At 41.7% G+C, this 12,526-nt stretch overlaps 1 protein-coding gene across 6 annotated transcripts in view; it reads right to left on the reverse strand.

The window, feature by feature from the left end:
• Positions 1 to 12,526, reverse strand: part of LOC114588342 (cholesterol transporter ABCA5-like) — a 53,271-nt gene that overhangs the window by 18,796 nt on the left and 21,949 nt on the right. For all 6 annotated transcript variants that reach the window (XM_028713573.2, XM_077924045.1, XM_077924047.1 and 3 more), the window contains 9 exons: positions 11,094 to 11,152; positions 10,295 to 10,405; positions 7,706 to 7,881; positions 7,450 to 7,569; positions 5,553 to 5,691; positions 5,355 to 5,445; positions 3,601 to 3,740; positions 2,245 to 2,364; positions 1,945 to 2,146 (listed from right to left, as the gene is read on the reverse strand). In XM_028713573.2, the coding sequence (XP_028569406.2) occupies positions 1,945 to 2,146; positions 2,245 to 2,364; positions 3,601 to 3,740; positions 5,355 to 5,445; positions 5,553 to 5,691; positions 7,450 to 7,569; positions 7,706 to 7,881; positions 10,295 to 10,405; positions 11,094 to 11,152 (1,158 nt within the window). The remainder of the gene's footprint in view (positions 1 to 1,944; positions 2,147 to 2,244; positions 2,365 to 3,600; positions 3,741 to 5,354; positions 5,446 to 5,552; positions 5,692 to 7,449; positions 7,570 to 7,705; positions 7,882 to 10,294; positions 10,406 to 11,093; positions 11,153 to 12,526) is intronic.

A 12,526-nucleotide genomic window follows, 5' to 3' on the forward strand; every position in this document is an offset into this window, starting at 1 on the left:
TATTTAAAAAGTTCAGAAAGGTGAAGGGGCAGGGAGTGCTATTGAAAAACTAGCATTGTAGTCAGATGGCTTATCCACACTTACCTTTTCCCTGCTCTTCCTAGGCACAGGTCTGTGCTTGTGTCTGAGAGTTTTATTTTTTATTTTGTCCTGGAGCTTTCCCCACAGAAACCCATTATTTAGTGCTCAAGCAGAGCCAATGTCAAGTTGGGTTTTCCACACATTGACACTTGCTCCAACGGACCTTTAAAGAGCAGGTTTGCGTGGGGAAAGCTCCAGAGGATTAAAAACAAAAACAGTGCTCAGACCTGCAGCTTTAACACACGGATCATGCCTTGAAAGGGACGCGGGTGGCACTGTGGGTAAAAGCCTCAGCGCCTAGGGCTTGCCGATCGAAAGGTCGGCGGTTCGAATCCCCGCGGCGGGGTGAGCTCCCGTTGCTCGGTCCCAGCGCCTGCCAACCTAGCAGTTCGAAAGCACGTCAAAGTGCAAGTAGATAAATAGGGACCGCTTACTGGCGGGAAGGTAAACGGCGTTTCCGTGTGCTGCGCTGGCTCGCCAGATGCAGCTTTGTCACGCTGGCCACGTGACCCGGAAGTGTCTCCAGACAGCACTGGCCCCTGGCCTCTTAAGTGAGATGGGCGCACAACCCCAGAGTCTGTCAAGACTGGCCCGTACAGGCAAGGGTACCTTTACTTTTACCTTTACATGCCTTGAAAGTGAGGAAAGGTAAAATGTGGATAAGCCCCCAGTCTCAAACAATAGCCACCTGTCCTTCTTGGAGCATCACATGAATTCAATCACTTATTTTCCTTCCACGGGCTCCTTCTCTTTGGATCGTTAAAACATAAGACGGAAATATTTCCTGAAGTTCACGTGTAAGCCTTAGCTAAGAGAACTTGCAGCCAAATGTGACGTTTGATGATGCAATTTCTTTTCAAACGACTCTATCCTTGTGAATGCTTCGTAATGTGCAGATTGAAATTTACCACTTCCTCACTGGAACTTCTTTTCAAACATTTTTTCAGGATGTGGCAAGCTTCCCTCTTGAAGCGCATTAAGTATTCGCACAGATATTGCTGGCAAAGGTGAGGTGGGACAGAAATAATCTAATATAATAAAGCTAAATGAACACACAACCCCCAACTATCTCCTGGCTTCTCCTTGGCACACTAGAACAATATAGGGATTAGGAGGCATGCATACACCTCCTTTGTGTTTCTCAAGCACGCATGCACATACGTATGCTCGCTCTCTCTTTTCTGGATGCTAGCTATTTGAGTCCCAAATTTAACTTGCACTAAGAGATAAGGGAAAACTACACAGACCTTCCACTCTCCACAATGATGCAGCATGCTGCTTACATGTGTGCAGCATAGGTAAAGGGACCCCTGACCATTAGGTCCATTCGTGACCGACTCTGGGGTTGCGACGCTCATCTCGCTTTATTGGCTGAGGGAGCCGGTGTACAGCTTCCGGGTCATGTGGCAGCATGACTAAGCCGCTTCTGGCGAACCAGAGCAGCGCACAGAAACGCCGTTTACCTTCCCGCTGGAGTGGTACCTATTTATCTACTTGAACTTTGACATGCTTTCGAGATGCTAGGCTGGCAGGGGCAGGGACCGAGCAACGGGAGCTCACCCCGCCGCGGGGATTCGAACCGCCGAACTTCCGATCGGCAAGTCCTAGGCTCTGTGGTTTAACCCACAGCGCCACCCGCGTTCCCTAGTGTGCAGCATAGGAAGCAGCGAAGAGACTCAATAGCAATTCCTCCACACACACACAGGCTGTATTCACTATTTCCCTATCAGGTGCTGCAACACAAGGCACCAATCTGAGATGCAGCCTTCACTCTGGGCTGTGGTCTGTTTTAACCTTTTAACCTATTTCCATTTCTGACTCTCATACATTTTGGACTAAGAAACAGAAAGCCAAGATGCTTACACTTCCGTGAGTGATTTGATGTCACGTTTGAAATTAAGAAAATGAACTTTTGCCAGAGTAGAGACCTGTTTTTTCCAAAGAGACTTATTGCTTAGTACACACGATTTTGTCTCAGATAGCATTAGCAGGCTTTGCTCTAACTCATCCATAGATTTTGCATCCATTTCATCTTCAGCTTGCTCCGAGTTAAATGCACTGAAATCTAAGGAGGATAACAGGTTAGGCAACTTAGAATTTATCCTTCGTCACCAAATCATTGAACTGTAATGTACTACAGGAAGTACTGTCATTGATTCTCACCTGTGTGGTTAATTTCAGCTTCAACTTCCAGCTTGAGGAACACATCCTCCAAGGTAGTCATGGAAACGCCATAAGAAATAACACCCAAATGGGAATGCATGTCTAGATCAGCAAACAGTGCTAGAAGAAGAAGAAGCAGGAATAGATGTAGTAATAGTAGCAACAGCAGCCGCCGCCGTGCTACTGCTTGGAAATAGAAATACAGGAAGCTGTCTTATACCATTGATCAATCCCTACCTACAGCAGGGACTGGATGCACCCTACCTACAGCAGGGACTGGATGCATTGCTGATGGATGGGATTGCTGACGGGTCAATCACCTGACATCACCGTGATGTAATCAAACCATGCAGGCAAACAAACTGGGCTTTGCAAGTGCCTGCAAACAATTCAGCAGGGAGTTGCATCTTTACCTTCCCTCAGAGATGTTCAAGGAGACGTTGACTAAACATTAGGAATAACTTTTTGATGGCAAGAGCTGTTTGACAGTAGAATGGACTACTTCCGGAGGTGGGTGGACTCTCCTTCACTGGAAGTTTTTTAACAGAAGTTGGATGGCCATCTGTCAGGGATTCCTTAAGCTATGACTCTTGCACTGTAGGGGATTGAATTAGATGACACCCCTCCACACACACACTACGATTCTATGACTGCATATCATATATGGCATGAGGGGTGGAACAGGCGAGTGTGGTTTAGAGAAAAATAGCCTGCCTTGAGTACCAAATTAGGTATCTGGATGGGTGTATTATGTCTCTCTGCTGGTCTACGATGACAGTGGGTCTCCAGGGCTTCAGACACAAGTCTTTCCCAGACATACCTGATGGTGCCAGAGATTTCTGCATGCAAAGTTTATTCTCTCCCACTGAGCTTTATAGCTATTACATTTCTTGCAATCATGTTGCCTTATTTCTGTTTGCCGTTGAGTGTAACAACAAAAAAGCCTTTGGTGCCACTATTGTTTAATGATTGCATATAGCGTAACAGTTCAAAGTCACATGAAACAAACGGTGAATGTTTTCCTTCATTTATCAGAGTGTCAAAAATGTGTCTGAAATTGAGGGTTTTTTTTTTTGTTTTGTTTTCTGGGAACTGTCTTGCTACTATATAATTTTTATTAAACGCTTGCCAAGAAAGGAAGGAAGATTACAAAAAACAAAACACAAACCAAACAACATAGTTTGGGGTGTTTTGACCCCTTTCACAATAAATACCACCTCTTTTCCTTGCATAACAGGCCCAAAACCTATGTTATTTCTCTTGAAGTCCATTTCAATTTAGTTTTCCATGAATTTCATTATTTTCCTCATCTGCTCTCCAATTTTCATTGGTGTTCAAAGGGGAGATGAGGTGTACCTGAAAATTTGTCCATGTCGTTAAAAGGTAAGGCATACACAAGCTGCTCTTCAGTCTGCTTTAACAAACTGGCTCCAGGGATATGCTGCTTGATCAAAAATGCTGTGCCTTCTGTGTTACAGTATCTGTCTATTTGCATACTAAGGAAAAACAAACACACACAATGTTTAATTATTATTTACAAAATGGGACTCTATAGTTTGTTTATTTAAGTAACAAAAAGAACATATTGTAAACCATATGTTAAAACTTTAATTTCCTTATTCCAAATGAAAATCAAAATTTACATATAAGTATTCATAAATTACAGTGGTACCTCGGGTTAAGAACTTAATTCATTCTGGAGGTCTGTTCTTAACCTGAAACCGTTCTTAACCTGAAGCACCACTTTAGCTAATGGGACCTCCTGTTGCCGCCGCGCCCCTGGAGCACGATTTCTGTTCTCATCCTGAAGCAAAGTTCTTAACCCGAGGTAATATTTCTGGGTTAGCAGAGTCTGTAACCTGAAGCATACATAACCCGAGGTACCACTGTATCTAAAAATCCAACAGATAAATCACAAAAACGTTTTGAGATATATTTCAGAGGTGGAGAACCATTTTTTGTTTCTACGTGTCAGTTCTTTTCAGCAGGCTGACTCTGACAGATGAGCAGGCCAATCCAGTTGTCAAACATATCTCACTATGACATAATGTGATTGACAAATGGGTTGCCCAGCCCACTTGTCAAAATCCCTTCTGCTTGCAGTGCTCCTTGCTGCTGTTGCTCCAGCAAACTTTAAAGGGGGAGGGAAACTACTGCAAAGAATGTGTGTGTTTTGTATGGAAAGTTTGGGAGGAAATAAGATGGCAAATAACAAATAACAAACAAAAGATTGATGTATGTAATTTTTATTTCTCAATTATATTTTGTGGTAGTATGGTTGTAATGTTTTTGTAACATGAAATCATTCAATAAAAAAATTATATATATATTTTAAAAAAGAATGGCTGCTTTAAATTAATATCCACGCTCCTGACTGAGCACAGGAGAGTGGACACTGAGTGCTCTTTGCAGCATTTTCTCTCTCCCACTTTTGCTGCTGCTCTCCAGCAGGAAAAAGGTAGCAGACTCCTTTTTCTTCTTGGAAGACACTGATCCTTTTCAGAGGCTGAAGAGATGGCTTTCCAAGAAGGTCCAGCCCACCCTCTGACATCACCAACGATAGTAGCTGATGGGCAGGTTGGCAATGTTTGGGGGAAATGGCTTGGCAGTCCAAACTGGACCCCCCGTTTCTTCATGCCTGATACTAGGCAATCAAAAAATTGCAGGGGTTTTGGCGTTTAGGGGCAACTCTACCTGATACACTCAATCATATTTCCATTCAGTACTTTGTGGATGTTACTGAAATTTCTAGCAGGTATAAGTCTGCTTGATCCAAAAAAGTTATTATTATTTAATATTTTGTTCAGAATGCAATCCTGTACTCACTTACCTGGGAGTATGTGGTATTAAATTTAGTGGGAACTCTGAGTGGATGGACATAGAATTGTTCTGTCAAATGCTTTTTTATAACCTTGCGACAGTTGCTTTGTAGTGATAGTTAAGAAAGAAAATAAGGCAGTATGAACCAACTAGTGTTCATTTTTACCAGGTTTACTCATTGCTATTATACTTCCAGCTAACCAAACTGGGTGTTTTTTAAGTCAGTTGTAAAATTCAGGCAAAGTGGAAATTAATGAACACATTGAAATAGACTTTCAGACTACAGATACCTCAAGCGGTAGCCAATTCCCCATTTTGTTTTAAGGAACAGAGAGGAGCCAAGGCATTTCAGCATTCCTTGAGAAATCACAGCTTTCCGATCTAGAAGCAAGAGCAGAAGGTACCTTCAGTTATATCAGTTCATACAGCGATAAGCTGGCCATATTACCAAACTGGTACTAACACAAAGGCCCCCAAATTGCACTTGCCAGCAACAATGTCTGCTTCTTCCATGAAATGGGTACTGAACACAGTCACTCGAGTGGCTTTTCCATTTTTCAGGAGGTTCCAAACTGTTTGCCGTGAACATGGATCCATGCCAGCGGTTGGTTCATCTAAGAGTAATACCTAAATATTGGCCATGGAAAACAATGGACTAGCTATTCATTTTGAAAGTAACAGTTATCCCTTATCAATAATATTGTTTATCATTATCATCACGTCTATCAGATATGTGAACAGTTTGACCAGATAAGGTCCCAAGAAAAAAGCTCAACAAGTTTTGTGTCTGGATTTTTACTTTTTGAAATATGGCAACCCTACTGTTTCCTCAAGCACATTATCTCCTGCTATTGTAAGTTTTTATTTCACGCTCTCAGTCTGCCTACCTGTAGTTTGGGAATATACTAAAAATAAAATAATTTTTAAAACACTCTGCTTCATGAAACACATCCTGTTCAGCTCCTGCAAACTGAGAAGTCTCATACACCCACATACCCACACCCACCCCTTATAATAATTATGACAAATCCACTCCTACCAAAAGAAACACAGTCCAGAAGTACAAATCAAACAACATCAGAGATTCTGGCATTATTGGTCCCACATTCTCATTAACCTTTCCATTAGTAAAGAACTCCAAAAACTCTGGGGAGAAATGTTGGCACCATTCCAAGAGCAATGTAGATTGTGACATAGACATTATTCAGTGACATAGACATTATTCAGTGCTATCACCACTTCTGATGGACTGTGAATCGATCTTTAGCTCACTTCTTATGTTATTCTGGAAACCATTTCAGCATAGCCATGTTGATGTGGGAAAAGACTATCAGAAGCCCTAGCTCACACTGGAGCCTGTACGGGTTCTAACCGTGCCAGTATTGCCTTTCCTAAAACCAAGCGCAGGGACCATGTCATGGGCTCCTTTCCCCTGTTCTGGGGCTTGCAACAATTGTTACAATTATGACAGTGTATGGGAAGGAACTGCATCTGGTGTTATGTATAAAAGTGCCTAAGATGCTTTCACAAATTAGTGGGAAGAGAGCTGCAAACAACTGTGCTTGGAATTATCCTAGGAGGCTTCAAACACTCAGAGGGAGGGGATGTAATAGGCCTCCAGGCCTCGTGTTATGTAGGATTGCCTCAAATATATACGCAGCTTAAATATGACTTAAATACATATGCAGCTGCTAAACTGGCTCTGATCAGTAACAATGAGGAAATGTTAACCAACAACCTCAATGTTGGTAACAGGAAGTTGAGGGCATATTATGACCAAGCCATATTATGACCAATCAAATGTAGTAGTACAGATGTAAGAAATAATAATGCATGCAGGTAAATATAGGTGGTTAACTCTGATAAAACATCCTCATTCCACAACAACAACACATGACATACAGTTGGAAATACAGCTCCAGCAAGGCAAGCATTTGGCTCACAGATTTCTTGCTAGATTGTCCCAGTGGCCCTGCCCATATTTCTGGCATGGTTGTTACTGAGAGATGGGCAAGCATGTTGTCAGAACTGAAGAGGAAGAGACTACCTTGATCCATTTCAACTAGAGCTGGAATAAGCTACCCAACAAACTAGGATTTGAAGACAGATACCCCTTAGCCAATTCACAGACTAGACCTGGGGTTCAGACTGAAATCTGCATCCTTTAACTTTGTGAGATGCCACTATAAGACAGTCAGATGCTTCCATCTCTAGTTTCAACAATTACTAGAATGGGCGCACAAATTTGAATAATAAATACGCCATGTAACTGATTCTATATATCTACTACTTTACCATACAAGCAGTGCAGAGAAACACATTTCTTGTATACAAATTACATATTATTGCTGCATCAATCAACTGTTTTGACCTTCTGTTGCTTACCTTTGGATCTCCAAGAACTGCAAACCCAACCGACAGTTTTCTTTTCTGTCCTCCACTTAGTTTTTTAGCTTGGTTATCTTTAATGGGGTGCATATCCAAATCGAGTAAAACTTTCTGGACCTTAAACCAAGGACAAGAAGTATTTCATGTTAAATGTCCTATCCTTAAGGCTCAAGATCGCTTGCAGACATTATGGTAGCATAATGGAATATATTTATGAAAGCATAATGGAATATGGTCATTAGCCTGCACTCACCTCTTGTATCATATCATTGGGAGGTATTCCTTTAACCGAAGCTATTATTGATAAATTCTCTTCCACGGTTAATACGTCAAAATATATATCTGACTGCTGGCAGACTCCAATTACCTTTCTTATATCTAGCATTTCATCTATTTCCGAAACTCTACAGCCATAAATCGATGCAAATCCTAATGCATGAAAAACAAGAGCAGAAATATTAACACTGTGATGGCTACCAGCGTAGAATATATATCTAGAGGCAGCTAGCTCAAACCTGAGGCAGAACACCCCCAAAAGTCAAGGTGTCTAACATCGTTGAACATGCAGAGTTAGTTTTAAAATAAAAGCGATAAAAAAATAATAATATGTACTGCCACCAACACACACACAAATCAGAAAACATTAGAAACAGTACAGCTCTTGGAACTGATTTGTAAAGCTGTAGAGAAAAGAATGCACGCCACTAAAGAGTTGGAAGCAGAAAGTGCAGAGAAAACACAGTGTCCAAACTCAGCATGTTGGCTAGAGCTGCACTCTATGTTTTATTGTAAAAGTTGGAATTAGTTAATGAATGACTTGTTAATGAAGACTATTTGTGCCTTCTTGTCAGCTGGCTACCCTCAATAAGAGTGATGCTGGATGCCCAAAAAGTAACCTCTGGAAAGCAGGGATCACAGACCTGATCAGAGAGAGGGGGAATCTTTCGGAAGAGAGCTGAACTGTTCTCCTGCACACTGCTTGAAATGAGGAATTGCTAAGCTTTACTGGCTGAATTAACCATTACTACTGGTTTGCAGCTGTGGAGTCACAGAAACCTTGGGGCCACCATCTGCTGTAGTTCTTAACTGCAGCACGCCTCAGTTGCCGCTGCACTGCAGCCTCTCTGCTGTGACCTGCTAGCTGGATTTCATTACAGTGGAACCTCAGAAGCCGAACACCTTTGAACTTGAATGTTTCGGCTCCCAAACGATTGAAAACCAGAAGTGATTGTTCCAGTTTTCGAACAATTTTTGAAAGCTGAACGTCCAGCACCTTGGTTTTCGAACTGTTCCAGGAGTCGAATGAACTCCTGGAATGGATTAAATTCGAAAACCAAGGTATGACTGTACAGTATTGTGATGCTCTCAAATTCTACATCTATGGGCCGAATCCCTTAACCGACCATGAGTAAGACCTAAGGGCACAAACTTCCTTTGGCATAGATGGACCCTGAGAGACAGTGGAATGAACTAGAGTAAAATATATTTTTGTATTGCTCCCTACATTGTTAATCTCTTGTTGATCCACTATTATTTGAATAAATAGCACTGCCTGCACGTGTGTGTGTGTGTGTGTGTGTGTGTGTGTGTTTGTTGAGAAAAGGCTTCTATTCAAACATTCAAATGTCCCAGGTTTCCTGAGTGGGGTCTTGAGTCAGAACCTACATTAAGCCTATCCCAAGGGTTACATACCGTATTTTTCGCTCTATAACACGCACCTGACCATAACACGCACATCGTTTTTAGAGGAGGAAAGCAAGGGAAAAAACATTCTGAATGAAACAGTGGATGTATCATTTTTGTGCTTCATGCTGTGGCCACAGACATGTGATCTGATGGTGAATTTGGGGTGACCCAATGCAAAAATCCTGAGGATCCCTGTGGATCCATGCTTTGTAACCACGTTTTTGCACCATTGCAGCCCCAGGCAACAGTGGGTGCGTGATTTTTTGGGTGCAGGCTGTAGCCATGGACATGCTATGTGATCTGATGGTGAATTTGGGGTGACCCAATGCAAAGATCCTGAGGATCCATGTGGATCCATGCTTTTTAACCACGTTTTTGCACCATTGCAGCCCCAGGCAACAGTGGGTGCGTGATTTTGGGGGGGCAGGCTGTAGCCATGGACATGCTATGTGATCTGATGGTGAATTTGGGGTGACCCAATGCAAAGATCCTGAGGATCCATGTTGATCTATGCTTTGTAACCACATTTTAAGTGGGGAGCGAAGGAAAAACAAAGAAGGGACATGAGAGGGGTGTGCAGAGAAGCAGCTGGCTAAGAATGAGGGAGGGATTTAACTGGAAGGAGGAAAGAAAGGCAAAATTTTCCCCCCAAGCCAGCCATCTCTCTCTCTCTCTCTCCCTCCCTCTCTCCCCCTCTCTCCCCCCTCCCTCTCCCTCCCCCCTCCCTCTCCCTCTCCCCCAGCAGCCCTGGAGCACAGAGAGGAATTAGAAAGAACGACACTCTACTTGCCTGGAGGGGAGGGGCTTTCCCTGCTCTTTGTTCCGTTTCAGCAAACACAGCAAGGAAACAGAGGAGGGTGGGCAGTAAGACCCTGAGGCAGAATGCAGGAAAGCTGCAACTTCCTCTTTTCAGGTTTCCCTTCTCCGTGAAGCCCGATTCGATTTTTGTCTGATTTTTTGGCTCCAGGGACCACACATTCGCTCTATAACACGCACAGACATTTCCCCTTCCTTTTTAGGAGAAAAAATCTGCGTGTTATAGAGGGAAAAATACGGTACTTCAAAACAAAAACCACAAAATAGGCTTCCAGGGGATTTCTTCCATTAAGGCTCTTTAAGCCAAATGGAAAGAGAACAGAAGTAGGCACATATTTACCATCAGAAGGTGGGGACAATCCACAAAGAATGTTCATTAATGTTGTTTTTCCTGTTCCACTATGTCCAAGTAATGCTGTGATCTGACCCTCATAAATGTCAAAGGATAAACCTAATAAGAAATGAAAAAGGAAGGGGATTAATTAATGGCATTATATAGTATTGCTACAAGCTTCAGGAAGTATTTAGCCACTGCTACATACACTATCAATTATTCTTAAGAAAACCCCCACCATTAACAGAACATTTAATATTTAATAAAGCCAAACACACAGTTGTGTACAGATTGAGTTTGTTTTGACTGATGTTTCCTTATCGAGATATTTACTGATTACAGATGAGTAGTCAGTAAAGAGAAACTCACCCGCATACTGGTTTATCATTGCTCCCATTAGCCATGTTTGTATTGAGCCTTGGCCTCATGTGCTCTGCTTTCCTCCTCTGGTTTGGTCAAGAGCAGTTTGGAAGTAAGAACCCCAGTTTGAACAGGAGTGCACAATCCTAAGATTTGGTGCAGTTTATTTCTCCTTGACCACACCATGCTAAACCATGGTTAAGATGTGATTTAGGTAAAGCAAAAGCAAAATCTTCTGGACTCACCCTGCCAGGCATATGGGAGGAAAAGAAGGAGTGTGCAAGCCCAAGTCTTGCTGAAACTCATTTCTGCTAGTGCATGTTGTGCTCAACCACGGTTTAGCATGACATGCAAATAGTCACTGTCAGAAAACAACAAACAGGCAACACTTAAAGAACAAGGGCTCACACTTGTGGCAGACAGTTGAAAACCTAAGAAGTCTTACTTTTCAAAGCCTCCACAGTTTCACCCTTTTTAATATATGATTTCTGAACATTGTTGATTCTGAAAGAAGAAAAGATAAATTTATTTTCAAAAAGAAACACAGAATTTTGGTAAAAATTTACCAAGCAAGATAAAATCAAAGAATATGCAGGTACCACATATTTATATTATCTTGAATATTCTTGTTTTGGTTTACAATGCAAGGTGATCTTCATATTCAAAAGTAGTACAATGCTCCTGGGAAACTATGCCACAACCCCTTCCCAGAAAGAAAGTACCACATACTTTTCCTGAACATATAATTTGACTATGATTTCTTCCAGAGTTTGATCTCTCATGAAACATTTTGAGAAATGGATGCAATGAGGAGGAGTCTGAACCACAGAATACAGTGAAAAAGATGAAATGGAACATTTCTAAACCACAAATACCACTTTTTGCTATTTGGCTTCCTGTCAAACTAAGGAAAATATGGGTAAATGGCACCCAAGGTTAATTGGATTGAATATGCCTCACTTCTGATTGAAACTAAGCTGGTTCCTATGCAAAGACATAGTACTTTGAGTGCTTAGCAAAATGACCTTCCTTGCCTCAATTGCAAACTGACTAGTCAACATGCAACAGATTTGTACATGCAGTGACCTCCTTGTTGACTCTTATCAGGAAAGAAATATTAGTACGTGCAACATGCAACATTTGCATCTTAAGCAATACATGGAGCTTCAGATCACTTGCACAGGTACTGCTCTACAATGTATGTTTTGATAGAACCAAAACTGATTAACACTGTCTTTTCTCAATATGGACTTTTTTTCTTTGCCAGTAATCAATGACAGAAGTATCACTTCACAGGACAAAGACAAACTATATTTGCATATGAAAACTATCACATTGCTCCTCTTACTTGAGTGTGCATAATAAAACTGACAAATTAATTATCACTGCATGCATACTTCACACAGCAGCCATGTTTGCTTGCAATGTTAAGCCAAGGACCCTGGCTTAATAAACCATAATGTACATGCAGAGGATTACTCAACTCTTTCCTCCCCCCTTCATGTGACCTAGGAGTGTGGTTTGCTTATCACTAATGAACCAGAATTTGAAAGCCAACAGCAAGCCTTGATTTAAGGCTGCCTACCAAGCATTGCTTGTTAGGGAGAAATGAACAACACTCCTGCATTCAAATGTCAGGCTGAGCTGATTTGCTTGCAGCAATCGGAAAGTGTGTACATGCTGCTTGTACACAAAATTATTTATTAAGCCAAGGTTCTTTATCGTTTCATGCAAACGCAGCCAGTTTCTTTCTAAGTGCAAAAACAATTAGTAACTGACAATAGGTATCTGAAGAAGTGTGCATGCACACGAAAGCTCATACCAAGAACTAACTTAGTTGGTCTTTAAGGTGCTACTGGAAGGAATTTTTTTTGTTTT

This window comes from Podarcis muralis, chromosome 2, assembly GCF_964188315.1.
Source record: "Podarcis muralis chromosome 2, rPodMur119.hap1.1, whole genome shotgun sequence".
Taxonomy (NCBI): Eukaryota; Metazoa; Chordata; class Lepidosauria; order Squamata; family Lacertidae; genus Podarcis; species Podarcis muralis.